Here is a 21,676-nt window from a genome sequence, read left to right on the forward strand (position 1 = left end):
GCTTCTTCACATAACGCAACAGTCAAATATCCTTGTTTGTATTTTTCCGATAAAAGCATATTTCATTACCAAGGTTCTAAATAATAAATAATACGAATGCATGAGAGTCTTCTTTTACGTAGAAGTTTTATTGGTCAAGTTGGACATAGCAAACAATAAATTTTAAAGGAATACATACAAGCGCCAAGTCTGCTACACCCTTTAGAGCCTCAAAAGTTTGACACAAGCAACTGGATAAGAATAACGTGCAACATGATTGCATGGAAGCCGCATTTGATTGAAAGAAGGCTGCACATGATTGCATGAAGACTGCGCGTGATTGCATGAAGACTGCGCGTGATTGAAAGAAGGCTGCACGTGATTGCATGAAAGCAGCACATGATTGAAAGAAGGCTGCACGTGATTGAAAGAAGGCTGCACATGATTGCATGAAGACTGCGCGTGATTGAAAGAAAGCTGCACGTGATTGAAAGAAGGCTGCACGTGATTGAAAGAAGGCTGCACATGATTGAAAGAAGGCTGCACGTGATTGAAAAAAGGCTGCACGTGATTGAAAAAAGGCTGCACATGATTGAAACAAGGCTGCACGTGATTGAAAGAAGGCTGCACGTGATTGCATGAAAGCAGCACATGATTGAAAGAAGGCTGCACGTGATTGGAAGAAGGCTGCACGTGATTGAAAAAAATATGACTCGGTACTCACTGCAGTGAGTGACAGAGAGCGCATTTTCTCGTCGACGAAAACGCGAAGTCACGAACGGACAGACACACGGACAGACAGACGGACAGACGGACGGACATGACAAGCACAATAGCGCCTTTTGTCCATAAATGAGAAAATGCGCTAAAAATGCTGCACGTGATGGAATAAAGGCTGCACAAGCGAATGAAAATAGCACGAGATTGAATGAAGAAAGTAAGTGATTGAAAAAAAATTGCACGAGATTGTAAAAGACAGTACATGATCGAATCATTTCAAAAATATTGACAATCGAAGTGATAAATGTAACAGAAACTAAAAATAATCCAGTTTCACAGTTACCTGAAAAATAACATAAAATAATTTTAGTTCGTACATGAAAGTTAGAAATCGACAGTCGAATATATAGCCAGCCATCAGACTTTCGGTTGAGGCTATTTTTCAAATATTAAACCAATTCTTTATAAAGATTGTGTATTTTACAAACAATTATCAATTTAAAATAAAAAATGTACTCCAGTCCTTCACCTTCCGCCAGTGAAAATATTTCAATTATACGCCGATCAATTTTAATAGGGTGTGGTACAGCTCATCCATTTACGTACTTAAGTGAACTGTTCTATGCACGGAAGTCGATTGTTCTGTTGCTGAGGAATGTTATCTTCGATGCTGAGGAATCTTCCTGCACTGTTTAAAGAATTCGCCACAAGTCATCAAGTCATTGAGTGTAATCTCACTAACTCATTAGCAAACAATAGAGCCATCGAACGCATCGCTCAAAATTTCCGAAGCAAATGATCACGATTCGGTCTGAGGTAATAAAGTACGAGGCATCAAAACTTCGAATAATAATTAGATAAGGAAACGAGCTGCTTGTCATCAAGACATGATAGGCAATATCAATGAAGACGCAGCAAAATTTAACCTCCTCGTTGAATTATCTAATCATGCATGCTATACTCAGACAATTAATGAACTCTTCTGCGAACTTTTTGAAGTTTCATTTTATCAAAATTAAAATTACACAATGTGTACACAATTACACCAATTATTTAATTTTATTTACATAGTTTTCAAATCAATTTTTAAATATACGGTATAGTATTCAAATTAATTGTGCATTTAATGTTCATATCTGTTCTAATCAGACAATCAGAAACTAAGAAATTCAAATTCATAACTATATAGGTCTATAGGTCATACTGTAAACTCCATTTTCTGACTTTCTCTCTATGCACTAAAATCGAACATCGAACCAAGCGTGAAATTTCGTGTCGACTAGAAGTCAATCTCACAGCTGTGCTATGGGCATCATAGATTTGAAGTCATAAAATTCGCGATAGAAGCGACTTCTTCGAAGCCGTAGTTATAGGAAGTGAAACCGATCACATCACATTGAAGAACCGATTTTTTTCCGAATGCAACAAATGATACCAGCATCATTAGAAGGGCATCAAACGTAAACTCTTTTTCCAGAAAATCCATAAAAACTAAGTTCCTCATGAAAGTGCCTACTTAAAAGCTTGTGGACCTCCACCGGATAAATAGCCGTTTTGTTTCAACAATAACGTCGTATATAAGGCATGTTCATTTCATCAGATATCGAAGCAATAATTTTATCTTCTAGTTCTATAACATCTTTTCTGTAAGATCATCATTATAAATCAATTATCTCTCCCTAATCTCTCCCTAATCTTAATAAAGTCAATACCTTAATTAATCTTCACAGCGCGAATAGTTCCCTATAAATTGCACTACTAAGAGTGCCTGTACAGCAAATACAAGTCTGGCCTAAAAACAAGTGTATGCTTGTTACCCAACATTACGTTGATAAGAACTACGCATACCTGAAGGAAGTGGCAAGAGTTAATTGGTGACGGAATACATGACGATAAGGCTCGCAGTAATCGATTGACTAATCCCTAACAACACAACTTGTATGCACGTTAATCGGTCGCTGTTTGACGTTCAGTGACATGTGATGCACTAAATAAAGCGTAATCAAATTGAAATCAGTTTTGAGGAGGCGCTCCGAAAAGCGAAACCAGACGCCACTCGTAAAAAGGAAGGGCATCGGCCTGCACATGGCCTGGGGGAGCTGAACTGGTCTCAAGATCCCGTTATGGGGGCTGCCCATCTTAAAATCATCGGTGCGTTATGGGGGCTGCCCGTCTTAAAATCATCGGTGCAGCATTGAAACGTCAAACCACTTTTGTTTTTGGGTACTATATACATGAAGGCCTAAAATTTTTTTTAATATACAAGATATTCTGCGTGTATTTCAACATTTCTCAAGTACTTGGGAGAATGTACAGTATAATTTGAAAATTTTCCAATTTTACGTAAGGTAGGTGTTGTGTATATATTTTTGTATTAGAGATTGAATTGAGAAGAAACACGTGTGATAGTGAAACAAAATTTATTTACTTCGTAAAAATATTTGATACAACACAACAAATCACGGGCATACAAGTAACGTACATTGATATTCTTGATGAAAATAAATGCATAAAAAATGTTGCATAGAAGAGTTAACAAGAGTAACAAAATCGTTCGGATACCAAAGTTATTATTTTTTATTAATTATTATACAATGCTTGAATAAATGTTGTTATCCATGTTACTGTCAAGTTACTATACAATTTTCCAAAAAATTATATTCGATTTCGAAATTTAAATAAACGTAATCCCATTAATTTTTTTATTCTGGGCTTACTGTGCAATTGCAAGCCATTCATAGGAACCAGTTTTGCAACACCTAGTCGCTTTATTGCCGAGGCCTGCAGCTGAATTGTCAGGACTCTGGTCTCTATGCCTGTCGGCTTCAGAATAACCAGACAAAAACTACCAGCATGGCGGTTAGAAGGGCGACGACCTTGTCCGCTTCGTTCCTCGCGCCGCGGTCTATACAAGAAAAGAGGGCTCAATGGCCGACATACCCATGAACTTTGCCCTCCATCGGCATTACCCTGCTACGAAAATTACCAGTAATGATGACTGCGTGGCCTAGTGACGTTTGATATCACAATTTGCATTGGCCTTCAATGGAAAAATTCTTGTTATGACGCATGCACGCAAGCCAGTTTGGCTGAAACTTGAAATTTGAACCGTCAACTATCAGCGAAAGTTGCCAGAATATAATGATAGTGAGAAGATCGTCATTATGATTGGAAGATCTTCATTAAAGCGAAATTGATAGCAAACCTACTAAATAATCAAAAGATTTTTATACATAATTAAAATCTTCAGTGCTGGAAGGCATTTAACCTGAAGAAGCAAGAATCATCGGTAGCGGACATGAAATACCAACCGAACGTCGCCGATCACATTTCCATTAGCCGACCTCCTCTAGTAACTGTCACGTTAAAACCACTGGCGTTCAGCAACTACTATTAGAGAACTATTATGAAATAAATTTGTTATAAACCTAGATATTTTCAATCGATGGAAACAAGGTAATTTGCTTTTAACTGCATGTATACATAATATACGCATACAGCATTCTCATTGAACTTTCGACAAACGACTTGTTTGATTTGTTGGAACCATTTTTGATGTCAAAGGAATTTCTTCATACAACACCTATCAGCGAAGGCTCAACAATAACAGTTTATTCGAATTTATTTTCTCATTCAAGATGATTTACCAAATAAATTCATACATCATGGCATCGTGGCAAAAATATACGAGCGTTTATCTCGAGAATTTTTGCTCAACTCAGAATTCACTCATGAATAAAAATAATGACATTTAATACAGTATTTGAAATTACAATAGTTTCAGATTCTCGGCACTCGGAAATATTTTCAAAAGTAAATCATGCAAGACGTTCGACTTAACGTTGAATCAAAGTATTCAAGCAACGTACACGCGTTGTCAGTATGATTTGCGCAACATTTGGCTGAAAGTGAGATTTAATGCACCGATGAATGAATGCACCGATGGTGGACCTTGGCGTCTAGATGCAAAGTTGAATATGGATATAAAACTTTTTTATCGACTGAAATGGGATGCACCGAGCTGCATATGCTTAGACTGCATGGGCAATTCAATTCTGAATAGCTTACGTTTTGTTTGACTCTAAATCTTCTCCTTTTCTATCTGAAAGTGGAAAAAATGTTCAATTCTATTCGATTATTTTTTCTCTAACTACTCCTATTTTTCTCAAGAAATGAATAAATATTTAGCAACGCTAAATAGTTTATATAAAAGAGGATATTATTAATGGTACTATTTTGAACTTTTGCAAGAATTACATTACTCTAGACTTTCTGACTAAGTTTTTAACGCTTACGGTATACATCGAGAGCTCCTAGTATTTATTGAACTAATTTTCCTCGGTATCAAATATTTTGAAGGCACAATACAACACAATAAATTTGCATGGATATTATATATTTATAACCAATAACAACCATGTATTTGTTCATCAGTACCACTGACTCTTTCAGAATCATTAGATACATCGTTCTAGTTTATACATCGTGTTATCTACAGGTTACAATATCAAGATGACGCTGGCTTTGAACTTTCCAATGAGTTTTAATCCAAATCAATCAGCATGACAATTTGTTGGGAAAACGAAGCAATAAGAATTACATCTTCCAGCAACTGCACAACGCCGTACTCAAAGTCACACTATAATAACTCGAACTTCTTCTGAGTTACATCATCGAAGGAAGTCTTCTTACCCGTGAACAATTATCGCCATAACCTGGCATGCAAGATCCGAGAGGCAGATTTGTGCCGTCTGATCGCGCATTGTTCACGCCTGCGAGTTCGTTATACAATGACGCTGCGGAAGCAGCTGTGGTGCGTTGCGATGCAATGATTTAATGATCGAGGGAACCGGTATAAGACAATCTTCAGTCTATGAGCAGTTGCGCAACATGGCAGATGAAATGTATTTAAATAACTTTTTCGTCAATATCGCCCTTTCAGAGCTGTCATAAAGTTTCAGAAATTTTATCACATTTCTGCAGAGACAAGTTCCCTCCGAAATCATAGATGACCATACCATTGTTATAATGGCTGTTATAAAATTATAAAGAATACTTGAGAAATATTAATGCCTATGCCAATGACAGCGTTTCTACCGTTTTTCAGTAAACGTTCGATATACCGTATAACCTACCAATGGGGCATATGTCGGGAAAACGATGTTTAAAAATTATTTCAATGTGTTTATCGTTTGGTATTGGAAAAATAGAAAGAAAATGGATTGCTCTCCAGAAACTTGTATAGAATACTGTTTGCCCTCAGTATTTGCAACTAAAGATCTCAGGAACCAAGAGGGAAATTTTAAGATACCCGATCTTGATAGTCGCTTTCTTTGCCAACTAAGATTAAAAAGGCGGATATTTATGACAATCCATATTTTTGAATCAAATGATATTTGACTTTGGACAGGCATTTTATCATTGCAATCAACCTCCGACAAAAAGTTTAGAGGCTACATAATCTTATGTTAGAAATTACTTATACGGAAAATGTACGTAAAATAAAAAAAAACATGGCGTAAGAAATCAAAGCTAACGCTCTTCTATGCAAGAAAATTTCATGCGAAATTGTAAACAATACGGGACGCATGTAATTCGAATTCAGCACATTCCTTATCAAACGGAAAATTTTTCAACTGCTTACTATGATTTAAAACATTTCTGCAATTTAAAGCACGTAAAAAACACATAATAACGATTTAAATCACGTTAAAAACACGTGATCTACGATTCAAAACGCGTACGTTGGAGTCGGAGAGCAATTTGCCTCCTTCCAGTAAATAGTAGGATCGATCTGACAAATACTGCTTTGTCATCTTACTCTCATTCTCATCCATATGATGCACAGCGCCGATGCTTTCCCGGTATACGTCCTGTAACAACACAGATCTGCATCCTCTTCGTTTGCTTCGTTGTTGTCAACACACAGTGATTTATAAGAACAAATATACAGAACAAAGTAAATCTACATTTCGTTATTAAATTTATACTTTATTTCAATAAAGTATTTCAATACTTTATTGAAATACTTTATTCAATACTCAATATTTCAGCCATACAAAGCCTAATGTAGGTAATTCATTTTTATTTGAAATGACCTCAAGAAGATGTCCGCCGTGGCTGTGAAACCGAATTTTGACGAGCGCATGCAATAAATGGGCGAGCTCACGTGCACCTGCACATATGCGCGACTCCCGAGCAGCATTACGATCGAATACACGCGCATGCGTACGTAGGAGCCTGTGACTATGTTTTAGAAAATTTTTCATTCAAGAAACCTTCTGATACGCAATACAATATATCTCAGATCGAGCTTTTTGCTCGATATACACAAATCAATGTTCAAGAACATCTATAACAACTAGTGATCAAGTTGTCTAGATTTCGTTAATAAACAAACGCTATCAAAACTGAACATTACATGGTACTCTACAATATAATGACTGTATTCAACAAAGCTGATAAATTAAAAAAATGAACACGTAGAATTAGTAAAATTCTAGTGATATAATGTGTAGTTCAGTCGATATTGATAAAACGATTCCAAACTGTGATTTTTAGGACGTGAAAAGATTTTTCTAATTGAAATTGAATCGACAAGTTTCAGAACTTACAAAAGGAACAATTTGGATCCAAATTAGTTGAAGTATGCGAGGAAGTTGTCAGTAGTGAATGTCGTTTATAAAGTCTTAAATTTATCGCAAATGTCGCATAACTTGAACTTACATTTTACCACCGAGCCCCATGTTCACTTGAAAGGTTTTTTCGAGCATTCAGGGTAACAACATTGCGCTAACGAGGCAGCTCTAAATATTTTCGAGCTGCCTTCTCTTAACTATCGAGAGGAACGTCATGGTATACTGTGTAAAGTGCCAAGTGCATTCAGGGACGTTTTTGCATGTCAACATCGTGCGACAGATATACGTTATCCGCAATGTGTCAGTCTATTTAATACGGTCATTAATATCTTGGGAAGCGGCAAATTCAGAATGGTATTTTGAACAGAGAAGAGCCGATCAATTACGTTTTACGTGGTCCAGAAACGTTATCTTTCAAAAAGATTGGCCACAGTTCGGCTCTTGGTGAGAGAACATAGAACACAAAAACTTAACGAAGCTATAGCTCAATATTGCAATGCAGACCGAGCAGTCAGTGTTGGTAAATCTTATCTTTCAAACAGACTGGCCACAGTTCGGATCTCTGTAAGAGAACATAGAACACAAAAACTTAACAAAGCTAAGCTCAATATTGCAATGCAGATCGAGCAGTCAGTGTTGGGAAACCTTATCTTTCAAACAGACTGGCCACAGTTCGGATCTCTGTGAGAGAACATAGAACACAAAAACTTAACAAAGCTAAGCTAAATATTGCAATGCAGTTCGAGCAGTCAGTGTTAGAAAACCTTATCTTTCAAACAGATTGGCCACATGCAGTTCGGATCTCTGTAAGAGAACATAGAACACTAAAACTTAACGACGCTAAGCTCAATATTGCAATGCAGATCGAGCTGTCAGTGTTAGGGCACTGTGAGGAAACGGCCCAGGGCAGATGGCTGAGAGAAAGCGAAAGGACGTCGGCGGTCATCAGCTGTTTGCATGCTACGGCCTCCCTTTTTAGATTTAAATTCAAGCTAGGATGAGAGCGCTGACATCGAGCGATGTTTACCAAAATGATGAGGACGACCGTTAGAGCAAACGCAGCTTTACATGCAGACCCAGTCAAGTGCGAATAACATTTTTGCCTAACGCTAGGCACCTAAGAAATATTTTGATCATTATCAAACTGCTACAGTTCATTTCATTTGTCATACGGTACCACGCTTCTAAACTATGGTGAATCGAGCAAGAATTTGTATTATTAATATTATGCTAGTTCTATTTGCCTAATGATTCCACAAGCTAATGTACAAACTGTTATTAGTTTTTAGTTAATCACAAATTGTTGTTCTAAAAAAGACGGCGGGAAAGTGTTTAGTCTGTGGTATTCAAAAATATCTTATTCGTCCTTCTGCTTATTCATGCGCGCAAAACAACACAAACAAAACCTATTTAAATATGTAGCGCTCAGCTCAATGCAAATAGCGATTGCGAGGGTTTCAGAACGTCTCGGATTCTTAAAAGGACGACAATCTCAAGCAGATTTAAAATTTGAGTTTTAAAGTCGCCGTAAATACTTATTACGGCACTTAATTAGAAATATTTAGTAGGATATCAAGCCTCAAGTCGCATGAGATAAGCTTCATTTGTACGACGAAGGAACTTCAATGCAGCGTTGCAGCAGCAGCAGCAGCTAATGAACACTCTCAAATTTTATGGCTCAGCTTTTTTCTACACGAATGACTGGCTAACTTTGAAGTGTGAAATAAGCAGAATAACTGTCGTTTTCAGCAGAATTCTACCATCAGCCATTATCGCACGAAAGTGGACTTTGGAAGCAGTGAACATCAATCTGCTGCCTCATCGAAAACAGCTTCATAATATTCTCAACATGAATAAAGTTAAAAACGTAGAATCTAAAGCACGAGGTGAACCCGTTAAAAAGTATGAGCATTGTTATTACTGAATCAACAATTTCACTAGCAATGAAAACTATGCTTCATAACACTGTATGATTGTAAATACAAAAAATCTGTATATGCGTATGTTACCTCTCACTTTTTGTCTCTACGGCTCAATTCAACAGTCGACATTTGCACCCGTCTGACTTCGGTACAACGTAAATCAAAAAGCATTAACAATATTCAGGGCAAAACTTAAACGTTCAATTTACTATTCAATTTAAAGTTGTTCCCAACACGTTTACAAGTTGCTGAGATTCCAATAATTCGTTTCTCCACTACTGTATCGTTTCCACCCACGCGAATAAAACGGAAAATTTTCATTTAGCGCCGCGGAGGTCATTATGAAATATACTAATCATGTTGCATTTTCAACAAGAGGTGCTTGCCAAATTTTTCAATTAGCAAATGCGTTTTCCATGAAGTCATTTAAATTTAATTCCAGCGCAATCACATATTTCCAATATTAATGCGGCAACTTATGTTTTCGTTATTTTTTTCTCTCGATAGAAAATTGAGTATAAAATTATTCCGTTATTATAACGATTGGTCACTATATATTCATAATTCATTTTCATTTTTGCACAGGAATTATGATAAAAAGTTTTTGCATGCCCGAGGTTTAGTATTACGTTTCACTTATAAGCTTCAAGGGTCACTCAGCACTGAATGAAAAATACACTGATTCACGTACTACTCAAAGGAAAATGTAACAATATATTTAAAGTGCATATCTGCATTGCCACTCAGAAGATATCTTAGAGCTATCCAGATCAAGTTTTCATGTTGTATCAAACACGGAATGGAAATATATCGCGAGTAAAATCAGAAGTCATATGTAACAGTAATTATTTACGCTTTTTTGCGCATTCTGTGCTGATGCAAACGAAGCACGTGCGAATTTCACGATCTTCAAACTTATGACATTCAAATTCAAGATGACAATAATTCATTTATAATAAACTACAGTTTATTATAAATTATAAACCAATTCTGAGTGTAATTATCAGCAATTAATACAGTTAATTATAGCAAGTCCCGTTCTCTCTCTGTTGATGAAGCTATGTTGAACAGGAGTGTTGATGAAGCTATACCGAACAGAACTGTTGATGAAGCTATGTTGAACAGGACTGTTGATGAAGCTATGTTGAACAGGAGTGTTGATGAAGCTATGTTGAACAGGACTGTTAATGAAGCTATGTTGAACAGGAGTGCTGATGAAGCTATGTTGAACAGGACTGTTGATGAAGCTATGTTGAAGAGGACTGTTGATGAAGCTATGTTGAACAGGTCTGTTGATGAAGCTATGTTGAACTGCAGGACTGTTGATACGTAGGTCAGTAGGAATAAGTAGCGCTGCAACCAATTCATACGTAGGTCAGTAGGGATAAGTAGCGGCTGCAACCAATTCATACGTAGGTCAGTAAGAATAAGTAGCGGGTGCAACCAATTCATACGTTGGTCAGTAAGAATAAGTAGCGGGTGCAACCAATTCATACGTAGGTCGGTAAGAATAAGTAGCGGGTGCAACCATGTCATACGTAGGTCGGTAAGAATAAGTAGCGGCTGCAACCAATTCATACGTATGTCGGTAGGAATAAGTAGCGGGTGCAACCAATTCATACGTAGGTCGGTAAGAATAAGTAGCGGCTGCAACCAATTCATACGTAGGTCGGTAGGAATAAGTCTGTGTTGGTCGCGCCGGCAGCACGAGACCATCAGCAGTATATAGGCGCGCGGCCCTGCTAGGTCGGCGGTGACCCCGTTCACTTCTCGTTATCCCGCGGCCAAAATCTAAAGCTATAAAAACTTGTCTTTTGATCGCAAGTAAAAAGTAAATGAAGGGAAGTATATCGCAACCTATCGAGGAAACAGGAAATAACGACATATAGAGTAGTTAGAAGCAGGGCAGCAAGGACGAGTACTAGGAGAGCTTGATAACTATCTATGCACGCAACAATCGTGCTTACGAAAACCTGTCGCAGGCGTGTATTCTACGTATAGTATAACTAAGTCGATGCCTCAGAAAAATATTTAATAAAAAATAAAACAATTCATCAGTATAAAGTGCTTAAAACTATTGTATTTAAAGCAACATGAGTTCGTAGCTATTTGCGCGGGGGCATCAAATCTGATATCAACGATTAAATCGACGCAGGCTGCAAATGATGCGAAGAGCAGTACGATAGTTGCTGAACACCACGGATCTGAACGAGGGACTGTCGCAGTCATGCTAAACCAAACTTACTAACAAACTATGTCATTAATTAAAGGGCTACTTATAATAAACAAAATCAAAATGTTAAATATTTTTATCACGAAACAAGGACAACGATTATCGAAATTAACCAGTAATGCCACAAATAAAAACCGTAGTGGTAAATCGGCGGCAAACTAACTAGGCGTCTTGGATAGGTACTTGTTTTGTTAGCTTTTTCAATGTGGTCAACCAAAATAAATGGAAAATGTAATCACTGCATGAATGGAGTCGCACACCGACAATCTATAACTGTCAACCACCTACGAAAGTTAAAAGCAATAATTTCAAAATTACCATCTCAAATTAATATCGTACGTAAATATTATAAGGGCTATTAGATATTACAGCGCCTGCTCGGTCAAAACAACTTCATTCAGTTAGTAGCTCATGAAATAGTTTTCATAATTATTAGAACTGTCATCACAAATTCCACCAGGTCTCAAATAGAAAAGTAAAATTTTTTAGGAAAAAACTCTTGACCTTTGCTTGTAAAATTCAAATTTACTTATTAAGCTTCCTGAGCTAAAAATTCTTCAAAAACGATTCCACAGAGAACGCCTGCTCGAATAAGATGCATATGAGGAGAGATTTATTTTTTTTGTGACCTTGGTTCAGTTGCTTTGCTGGTTTGCATTTACAAATGAGCAAGAAAGCATTAAATAGATGACGAGACTGACCGCAGTCAGGTAAGCAGGCTACCATTTGCATGTACGAATGCAGCGCGGTTAGCGCCTCCCTAATTAAGGGAAGGTGAATGAGCCTTCAAAGGAAATGTCTTGCCAAGAATTTCACAGGCTTATGCAATACATGCAGCACCTAAATGACCCGTTATTTAAGCTCCTACTAACCATTAAAGATCATCGTTAGCACTCACGTGTGAAGAAATTCCACAAACAGATTGCAAGCGAAGCGCCGCAGGTCATGGAACTTCAATTATGCGAAAACGCAAGTGCGTGGTTCTGAAGCTCTCTTGCGAAACCTGGACTTGAACTACCAAAGTTCAAGTGTACACTTGACCATAAAATGAACGTGCTATCATGCATGCAGCACAGTTACTAAACCATAATTGCTCACGTGTTCATTCTACCCTAAAATGTTATCATGTAGGCAGCACGGTTTACAACATTCGAAGGGTTGTAATTCATAGCCTCTTACATTATTATTATTATTGGAAGATATTATTATTGTTATTTGTTCATTTAGAATCGCGCGTACTTGATCAACTTCTTTTGGAGTAATAAATTCCGTATGAAATACGAAGTTTTGTTTAGTATCTTGTACCACTGAAACACAAAATAATTTGAAGACATTTCACAAACAGCCCATGTTAAGTAAATTTTGTTTGGTTGAAGCATCTTGCGCACACTGATGTACAATTTTGTAGGAAAAACTGTTCACGTTTGCTAGTAAAGTTCAAATTTATTACTTAAGCTTCCTGAGCTAAAAAATTTCAAAACCGATTCCACAGAGAGCGCCTGCTCGAACAAGATGCATATGAGGAGTAGTTAATCGAAAAGGCTAATATTAACTTCATTTAAGTCGACTTCATAATTTTTCAAAATGCCTATACTTGGCTTGACCGCGTGTCAGCGCATAAAATACATGAAGACATTGCATAAAGCCGTAGTAACCGCTGATATTTTAGAGGCCATCCCATATATTGTTCTGCCCTCCGGCAAGTCATTTCCTTTTACGATAAAAGTTGTAGTTGCAACGATCGAGTGTTGTCACGACGTCGCTGCCGAAGACCGGCGAGTGAAGCAAAAGTGTCCGACTGAACTTGAACTGCACCTGATAAATGTGACAAGAACATCGCACTTTGCTGCTCCATTGACTATGAAAGGAAACGAGCGTTTAAATTGCCACATACGTTTTCCCGCAAGAACTTCCAAACAAATCGCGAAGTACGATTTCTTGACCATTCGTGCTTACTGGGGAAGAAATTTCATTATAGATCAGGGTCACTCAAATTTATAAAACATTGAATGAATTCGTGGTATTTCTATTCAATTTTTAGTGCAATAATTTCAGAAACATAATTCAAGATGAGGGTTTATATTACTGAACTATTTTATTCAATAACCTGAAGATTAAGCAGTAATTAAGGTTAATTCGAACGGTATTAACTGGTGGGATGATACCATATACATTGCAGTTCATGTGAACAGCTAAGTGCCAGTCATCTATATAATATAACAAGTGTTTTTGGGTCGCATAACGCTAAAGAAGGCACCAGCATTTGATTAAATATAACGTACATGGATGCCCTCTCAATTCTTACGATAACAAAAGTCACTAGTTGATAATAAGCTTAGTATATCTTTACGGAATCTTTGAATTGATTTCCCCTGTAAATATTTGGATATAGAAAATACTTAACATAGCTACATTACATAATTTCAATGTATGAAACCATATTTTCAATTATATAATTAAAAAATGATGCGTAAAAACTGTGCGTGTAGATCACAGATCACTACTCAACATGCATCGAAGGCTCCTAACTTGTCACAAATTTTGCGATACGGAAATAATTGCTTGGCTACCGATTGCATTACACGAATTCAAATTTATTAGAATGAATAGACACCATTAATAACTATTCATGTTTTACATTCTTTCTCCATCGTATTCAGACCCCAGTAGGCAGTGACACGGTTAGGTCAGAACTCTTTCGCACATGCAGCAGTTGACATGTTTCGCGCTAGCTAGGTCCTCGCTTGAATTGTAGTTGTCACTGTGATCTGAGGAAACACGGGCTGCGGCTAACAAGTTGTCACGGTGGGTAGACCTCCACGTGAAGCTGCTGCCATGTTGTTGCGATGGTCAGACCCTCGGTGCCGCACCTGCCATGTTGTTGCGATGGTCAGACCCTCGGTGCCGCACCTGCCATGTTGTCGCGATGGTCAGACCCTCGGTGCCGCACCTGCCATGTTGTCGCGATGGTCAGACCCTCGGTGCCGCACAGGTCAGACCCTCGTGTGCCGCACATGCCATGTTGTCGCGATGGTCAGACCCTCGCGTGTCGCACATGCCATGTTGTCGCGATGGTCAGACCCTCGCGTGCAGCCACGCATGAAAGGTCAGCTTCGTTGCAGACTAGAAGCGCATGTCACACCGAGATTCTCGTGCAGTATTATACGAAAATAAGGCAATTAATTTGTAGCCAAAACGCAAATTAACCATGTAGGTATTTCTTCTCCTAAGAGACGTACCAATTAATGCCTCATCAATACTTGAAGAAAATAAGTACCTAAGTCAAACTGCAGCAATACTTAGATGCAGTTCTCTCTATAGTTCTCATGAATATTTCAGTTCGTCTTGATAGAGCTCCACTCTCAGTAGAGAAAATCGATATCAAAATGCTGCAATGTTCCAGCTTTGATCATTTTTTAACAATTTTATTTACATTGTGGTGATGAGTTATATTTTACTATGCATTTTCTAAACGTCACTAAAGTCCCAAAACAATCCAGCAAATTTTAAAGCGTCTAGGAACAGATGGAACATTGAGGCGCCCCTTTGGCCAGCGTATCCAACATTTGCCAGGGTACGGATCAGTAAAAAGCCAAGCCTTTTTGTACTGATCAGACGGACAGCTTGAAGTATACAACTTGAATATTATAATACCAAACTGGAGATTATGTCTTCACTACTGGCAATGAGAGACGCTGAGAAGCGCAAGTCGAATCTTTAAATGGTCATTAAAATCATTTGTTAGAGGAGTTGAAGTTGAATACGCATCAAAATTTAACATAAACTTCATTCAGATTGAATACAATGGAATATTTGCATCTTGTGAAGTAAACATTCAATCGCACACTTAGCAGCAAGTCTCGTTCAAGGCAAATCGAATGAATATTAATTTTTTGTTCACAATTACGAGGCAGGTTGTGCAGGCGAGTCGGTAGCGCAAGGCTGACGCGAGAAGTGAAAGCTTCTCGATGCCAACGCAGGGGCGGTAGACCCCTCTGACGCCGCTACATCTTACGCGCCGAGCTACAACCATGCACAATATTTCTGGCCATGCTGTAGGCCTAAATAAAAATGGCAGCATTAATTATATGTTAGAACCTACGATTCAACTTTTAGATTTTTCATCTAATTACAGTTCCTAATTTATTTACCATCCTTGATTATATTTCGTGAGCTCGAAAATCATAGAACTCTGTCTTCCTGAACTACTTGAGTAAATTAGATGATTTGGACGCAAAAAACGAATAAAAATAAAATGTGACATGATTTTTAAAGAAAATATTCACATATTATTTAATTAATGTATTATGATCTACCCAGGTCAAGTAGTGTTGCAAAATGTGAACTTTTCGTGCTTCTGTGTTGCAGAAGTGACTGCCATTGCAGTGATAGTCTAGACATGCTGGTAGGCTAAAATTAACATCAACATAACTGTTCATCCAATTGCAGCGGGGAATGAGACTTTCTATACAAACTAATATTTTTCGCGAAAGATTAATTAAAACGTCTATTAATTTGTAGTGTAACAATTTTTATTAAGGAAGTAGCAATTTTACTTGAAACTGAGCGCTGTAGTAACCTCGAGCACTAACTCTACCACTGTCAGGTATCGACGCTAATTGCTTTTGCCTGCAACTGCTCAATTGCGCAATAAATTCAAGTAGCCAAGTTCTGAGGAAATTTTACAAGGGATCTGCCTTAAGTTGCGGAACATTTCCCTTATGTTATGTGTTATGTGGATAAATGTGTTACAAGGATAAACTACGCTGTAGCTTAGAACAGATTTGAAGAGGTAACTTAAATTTTGATTGTCTTCGTGAAACTTCAAAAATTTAAATGCAATTCCCATTGACATTTTAATATTTACTCAAGTTGGTTAAATGAGCAAAATAGATTGAGACTTTTTCTGCATTGTCATGAACGTTCTAATGACTTATTATAGTTGTAGCTTGAACATCATATGGGATGAGTGTAAACTTTATGATGGTAAATATTTTATATAGGTACTTTTATACAGTCTTAAAACTCATCAATACAATAATATACAAATGCATCAGTTTTCCAATTGTATATACGACTTTTAATTCATTTGCATTCCGTTTACACAATTTACAGTAACTTATTTAACAATTTCCGACACAAGTAGCAGATTAAAAAAATTTTATGCAATCGCAACCACATTTCACACAAGCGCAAGACCCGAACTCCTGTGTCTTCAGTTCAGCATAAACCGGTCGTTCGTTCCCGCTTACAAACTCCAGAGTTTTCATTCTCACTTTCAGTGACCACGCACACTTCAGTCTCACTTTCAGAGGCAACGGATGCTCCTCGATTTTCACTTTCCTGAGCCGAGCTCTGGGTCAACGAGCGAACATCTTCACTTTCTGCGGGAGAAGCCTCGACAAAATGAGCACAATTAACTTTGACAATGTTGTGCGAAAATATCGAGTTCCCAACTTTTAGATCACACTGTTTTATGTAATTATTTTTTCAACTATTGAGAACATAGATGAAAGATTTTGAATGATAATATTCAACAAAAGCATTTAATATTTGCAAAAATTTATCAAAATTTCTACTCTTAGCTTTCGGAATGTTGTGGATAGAAAATAATTTGGAGAAAAATAGTCAAAACGTCTAGCTGACGTTTTGAACTTTTTGTGTGAATAAAAATTAGCGGGACAAATAGCTGCTCGAACACCAAAATCTTGACTTCCACGTGTCTGACCGCATTACCCTTTTCCAGGCATCTCAGGCTACCCAGTTATGATGAAAATATTTAATCTATATGAAAGTTATTACGATTATCATGAAATTAGTTTGCAAAAACTTGCTAGATGCAACCATTTTCTGTCGTCTTAAATACAAGCCACACAGTCAAGTTCACATTTACGAATAGAATTTTTTGGCTCCTAAGTTGTAAAAAGTAAGCATTTAATTTCGTCATATAATTTTAGTACTTGCAATGATTCCAATGAAACCTGGCATCGTTGCATCGATAACAGTTATGAATTCAAAATGTTCTCATTTCCAGGTGAACCTGACTTGTAGGTATCAAGTAGGGCGATCCGTGATGTTTCCAGGGCATGAATCAATTTAAGACTGAGCAGACATTTACACTTGAAATCCTACTTCAGGATCAGGAATGCCACCAGGCCACCAGGGCCGGTCGCGAACAAATTTGTTTCTCGAATCACAATTCCTGCTGCATTAACTCGTTAGGGTGACTTCAACTAGATTATCTACGTATTAACCAAGAAGTAAATAAACTATTAGTTTTTCGGTTAGTTTTACACCATTAGCACAGTAAATTTCAAGTATATGAACCAAAATTTGGTTTCGGTAGCTATCATTCCGTTTCTAATGCATAATTCACCATTTCAATTATAGAATCGCTCACAACTCAAAATTTTTCCCAGCACAAACCACCAACTTAAATAGGATTCAAGTTAAACGTCAAAACATCGCTTGACGCTTGGAATCTAAATGCTTATTGACACTTCACCTTCCATCTCAAGTACCTAAATACCTACCCATAGCGGACCATAACTGGACGACATTTGAGCAGTATTCTATGACGCCTCTTGTGACAGATTAAAACTTAGTTTCGCCATAAGCAAGCAGACTTAGGTAGCCTAGTTAATGCAATCAAGCGATCGCCCGAAGAAATTAGAAACAGATGTAATCTGCTTACCTTGGTCGATAATTCATGATGAAAGACTCCAGGACTCCAAAAACGTTTAAAAACACAGCTGGAATAGATAAATTTAATCCTTATCACACTAACTGATTTTCAGGGAGTTATAAAAATTTGCAGGGCCAGACTAAGCCGTCCTCTAACCAGCGAGGGTAATGAACACCGGTATTTAATAAAATTCACTTCACATTAGTTCACTCTTAGAAAATTTAACCTAGTCTTTTAAACATCAGCCCTGAAATATAAATAATTAGAAATAAGTAGGTATTGTGTTCCGAATGTAGTTGAACGGTATTTAATTCTCATAAAAGTTAGGTCACAATGATACAATCGAGCATCGCAGTCCCACGTAGAACTGCAGCCTGAGCACGGATAAGCGGACACAACTTCACGCCGTGCCGCCTGCAGCATAACTGTCGCTACAAACTTTGTGGTGAACCACCCTAGCCGAACTTTGGTCTCTCATCGGCCTACCTCGGTCGCCGACGATTGATACTTGTGTATATAGGTGGTGTAGTTGCTAATTAAGACGCGTCATTATATGTATTATTATAGTTGCTGATTATAATGTAGAAGATTTCAACATTTTACGCATGTGCACGACGAAATATTTTAAAGATTTATAAAGCCTAATATACATGGTGATTTTAGTATTATCCGACTTTTTGAAACTATTCTAACAAAGACGTCAATAACAGAATTTTAACATAGACATCAATAATAGAATTTTACCAAAGACATCAGTAACAGAAGGTATTAAGGATGGTCGCAAGCTCCAGCCGATACTATAAAAAGTTTCATTTTTCTCCTGAAAACACCTGTTTCAGCACCTCGTGTTGCCACAGTATAAGGGTTAACTGCGTGAACAGGAGTCCAGGAGCGGCATCCAGTTCTGGAGGTCATTGTAAAACACATTTAGTTTTACTGGTTCATAAGCTCGAACGCGAGGCCATTAATGTCTTCTAAAATTTTCTCTTGTCTATTTGCGGTCGTTGGAGGCCGCAGATAGACTGGTTTGGTGACAGCATCCAGTCTCCGGCATTCTTATTTCGCATACCAGTCACCCCAAGTTCAAGATCCATTCTTCAAGGCCACCCAATCAATCAACAACGGATTACGGTTGGAAAGCCAGTCTCAATAGTCGATGGTTGTGAGAATAGTTATAGTTTGGATACTCATTGTTGAACTATATATACAGGTTCAACCATTCGAATACTAGTGGAAAATGTTTGAGATCGCACTTACAAAATAAATATTATAAAAAAATACTATACGTGCAATTGCGTTGAAGTTTCTTAAGATTATTGACTGTTTTTATTGCTCTCACTTTGATATCAGTTGACTGTTTTGGCTGCCCTCACGTTGATGTCAGTTGACTGTTTTACGCTGATATCAGTTGACTGTTTTGGCAGCTCTAACGCTGATATCAGTTGACTTTTTTGGCTGCTCTCACGTTGATGTCAGTTGACTGTTTTACGCTGATATCAGTTGACTTTTTTGGCTGCTCTTACGTTGATGGCAGTTGACTGTTTTGACTGCTCTCACGTTGATATCAGTTGACTGTTTTGACTGCTCTCACGTTGATGTCAATCGACTGTTCTAACTGCTTTCACGTTGATGTCAGTTGACTGTGATGACATCCGTTATGATGACAGTTGGCTGTTTGACTGAACTCGAAAGACCAGTTAATGACAGGAATACATGACAACGACGAAAATTTCTTCTCATTTCATTTTTTCTGTTTTTTTCGCGTTTGCCATTTCATATTAAATCCAGCGTATATGAAGTTTATGTTCATAGATAAATTCAAAATCTACTGCATGAAAACAACTGAAACATCTTCATCAGTTAACAACTTCTTATGCCTTTTATGGCTACTCTCATTGTTTATAGTTAGATGATACATACACTAATACGTTCGACGGGTTTGCATGAATCGTACACTCATGTTCGGGCACTGAGATGCGGGCCGATCGGTCCACATTTATGCTGCGGCTGCATCATTAGCAACGACTGATGACGGGTAATGTAAATTCCGGGTAATGTAAATGAAATAAAATACATTCATTCTAGAAATTTGTTAAACACAGGGGTAACTTTAGGATAAAACACATGTAAAGCAGAAATTTTAATATTCATTGAACCCAAATGAAATGAAAATGCTTTATTTTAATTTTGAATCACATTCAAAACTTAAGACATGTGCATGAGGGTCCAACTGCTGGTGTCTACTCAAAATATTATACGGAACTCAAGCTTTGCTTGTCGTTCTTCTCTCTTCCATACAATGTCTCGATTTCTGTCGCTTTTTAGCGCAATTTCTCATTTATGGAAAAAATGCACTATTGTGCTCGCCATGTCCGTCCGTCCGTCTGTCTGTCTGTCTGTTCGTCTGCCCGTCCATCTGTCCGTGACCTCAAGTTTTCGTCGACGAGAAAATGCGCTCTCTGTCACTCACTGCAGTGAGTACTGAGTTATATTTTTTGTGTTGTAACGAAAGCCTTTACTCTGCAAAGATTGTAACTGCATAATATATTGAGAGAAACGATATTTCACCAAAGTGTTATTGTCTCATTAGAAATCGTTCGTCAGCTCACTATGGCATTCAAAAGAAAATTAACAGCAGGTAATCTTCATTATTAACAGTTCAATTAAGATGCGCAAATGTTTAACTTTATTGATCTAACTCGGAAATTTGTCTTAATCAGCTGTATTTGCAAGTGCCTATATAGACTTGCTCTTTATTTATATGAGGTTTTACTACGATCTTTTTTATAAATTGGTATTCGAGCACAAAGTTAGTAACTTCTCGATGAGGAGACGCCATATCATTCAATCTCCTTTCCAAAATATTGTATTTCATGCATGAGTGCTTTCCTTTCCACTTGAGTCGCGATTCCGTAAGTCACGAGTGATAATACAATCGAGACGTGTAAACGAACGAATTATTGAAATTCCGACCACGTGTGAGTCTAAGTTGCCAAAATAATGGAACATCGCTACACCCAGGCTAGTAATCACCCAGGGATGTGATTTCTTACCCCTGATAGGTTATGAAAGAATTTCACATTAGGAAGTCAAACAATTTATCTGTCGTGAAACATATTTTATTCACACTATAAAATATGATCAACCTAACTTCCATCATTTCGCTGTGCGGCGTTCATTCCTCATTCTGCTTCAACCTATTGTATAAAAGTTGATATTCTTACTCATTTTTTTGCGTTTCCGTTGATGAAAATTGTTTCTTTTTTCATTTACGAAAAAATCATTTTCCGCAGAAAAATTATTTTATTTGAATGAATATTTTTTTACACTCACTCCAGAAGTAAAACCACAATGATACCTCAGGCTTTTAAGTTGAGATGCCCGTTATCTCCACGAGTTGGACTATCCGATTAAAAAACTCACAATTCCTTTCAGGTTGTAAATGGACTCCAGCATCCAGAGCAACGTATATTCCAAGCCCTAGGCCTACCTGTATTAC

General features: G+C 37.5%; 1 protein-coding gene across 1 annotated transcript in view; it reads right to left on the reverse strand.

The window, feature by feature from the left end:
* The window catches only part of LOC108669703, a 75,601-nt gene extending 57,015 nt beyond the window's left edge, over positions 1-18,586 (reverse strand). The window contains exon 1 of the mRNA XM_018157107.2: positions 18,187-18,586. Within this exon, the coding sequence (XP_018012596.1) occupies positions 18,187-18,203 (17 nt within the window). The 5' untranslated portion in view covers positions 18,204-18,586. The remainder of the gene's footprint in view (positions 1-18,186) is intronic.
* Between the last annotated feature and the right edge of the window lie 3,090 nt (positions 18,587-21,676).

This window comes from Hyalella azteca, unplaced genomic scaffold, assembly GCF_000764305.2.
Source record: "Hyalella azteca isolate HAZT.00-mixed unplaced genomic scaffold, Hazt_2.0.2 contig13241, whole genome shotgun sequence".
Classification (NCBI taxonomy): Eukaryota; Metazoa; Arthropoda; class Malacostraca; order Amphipoda; family Hyalellidae; genus Hyalella; species Hyalella azteca.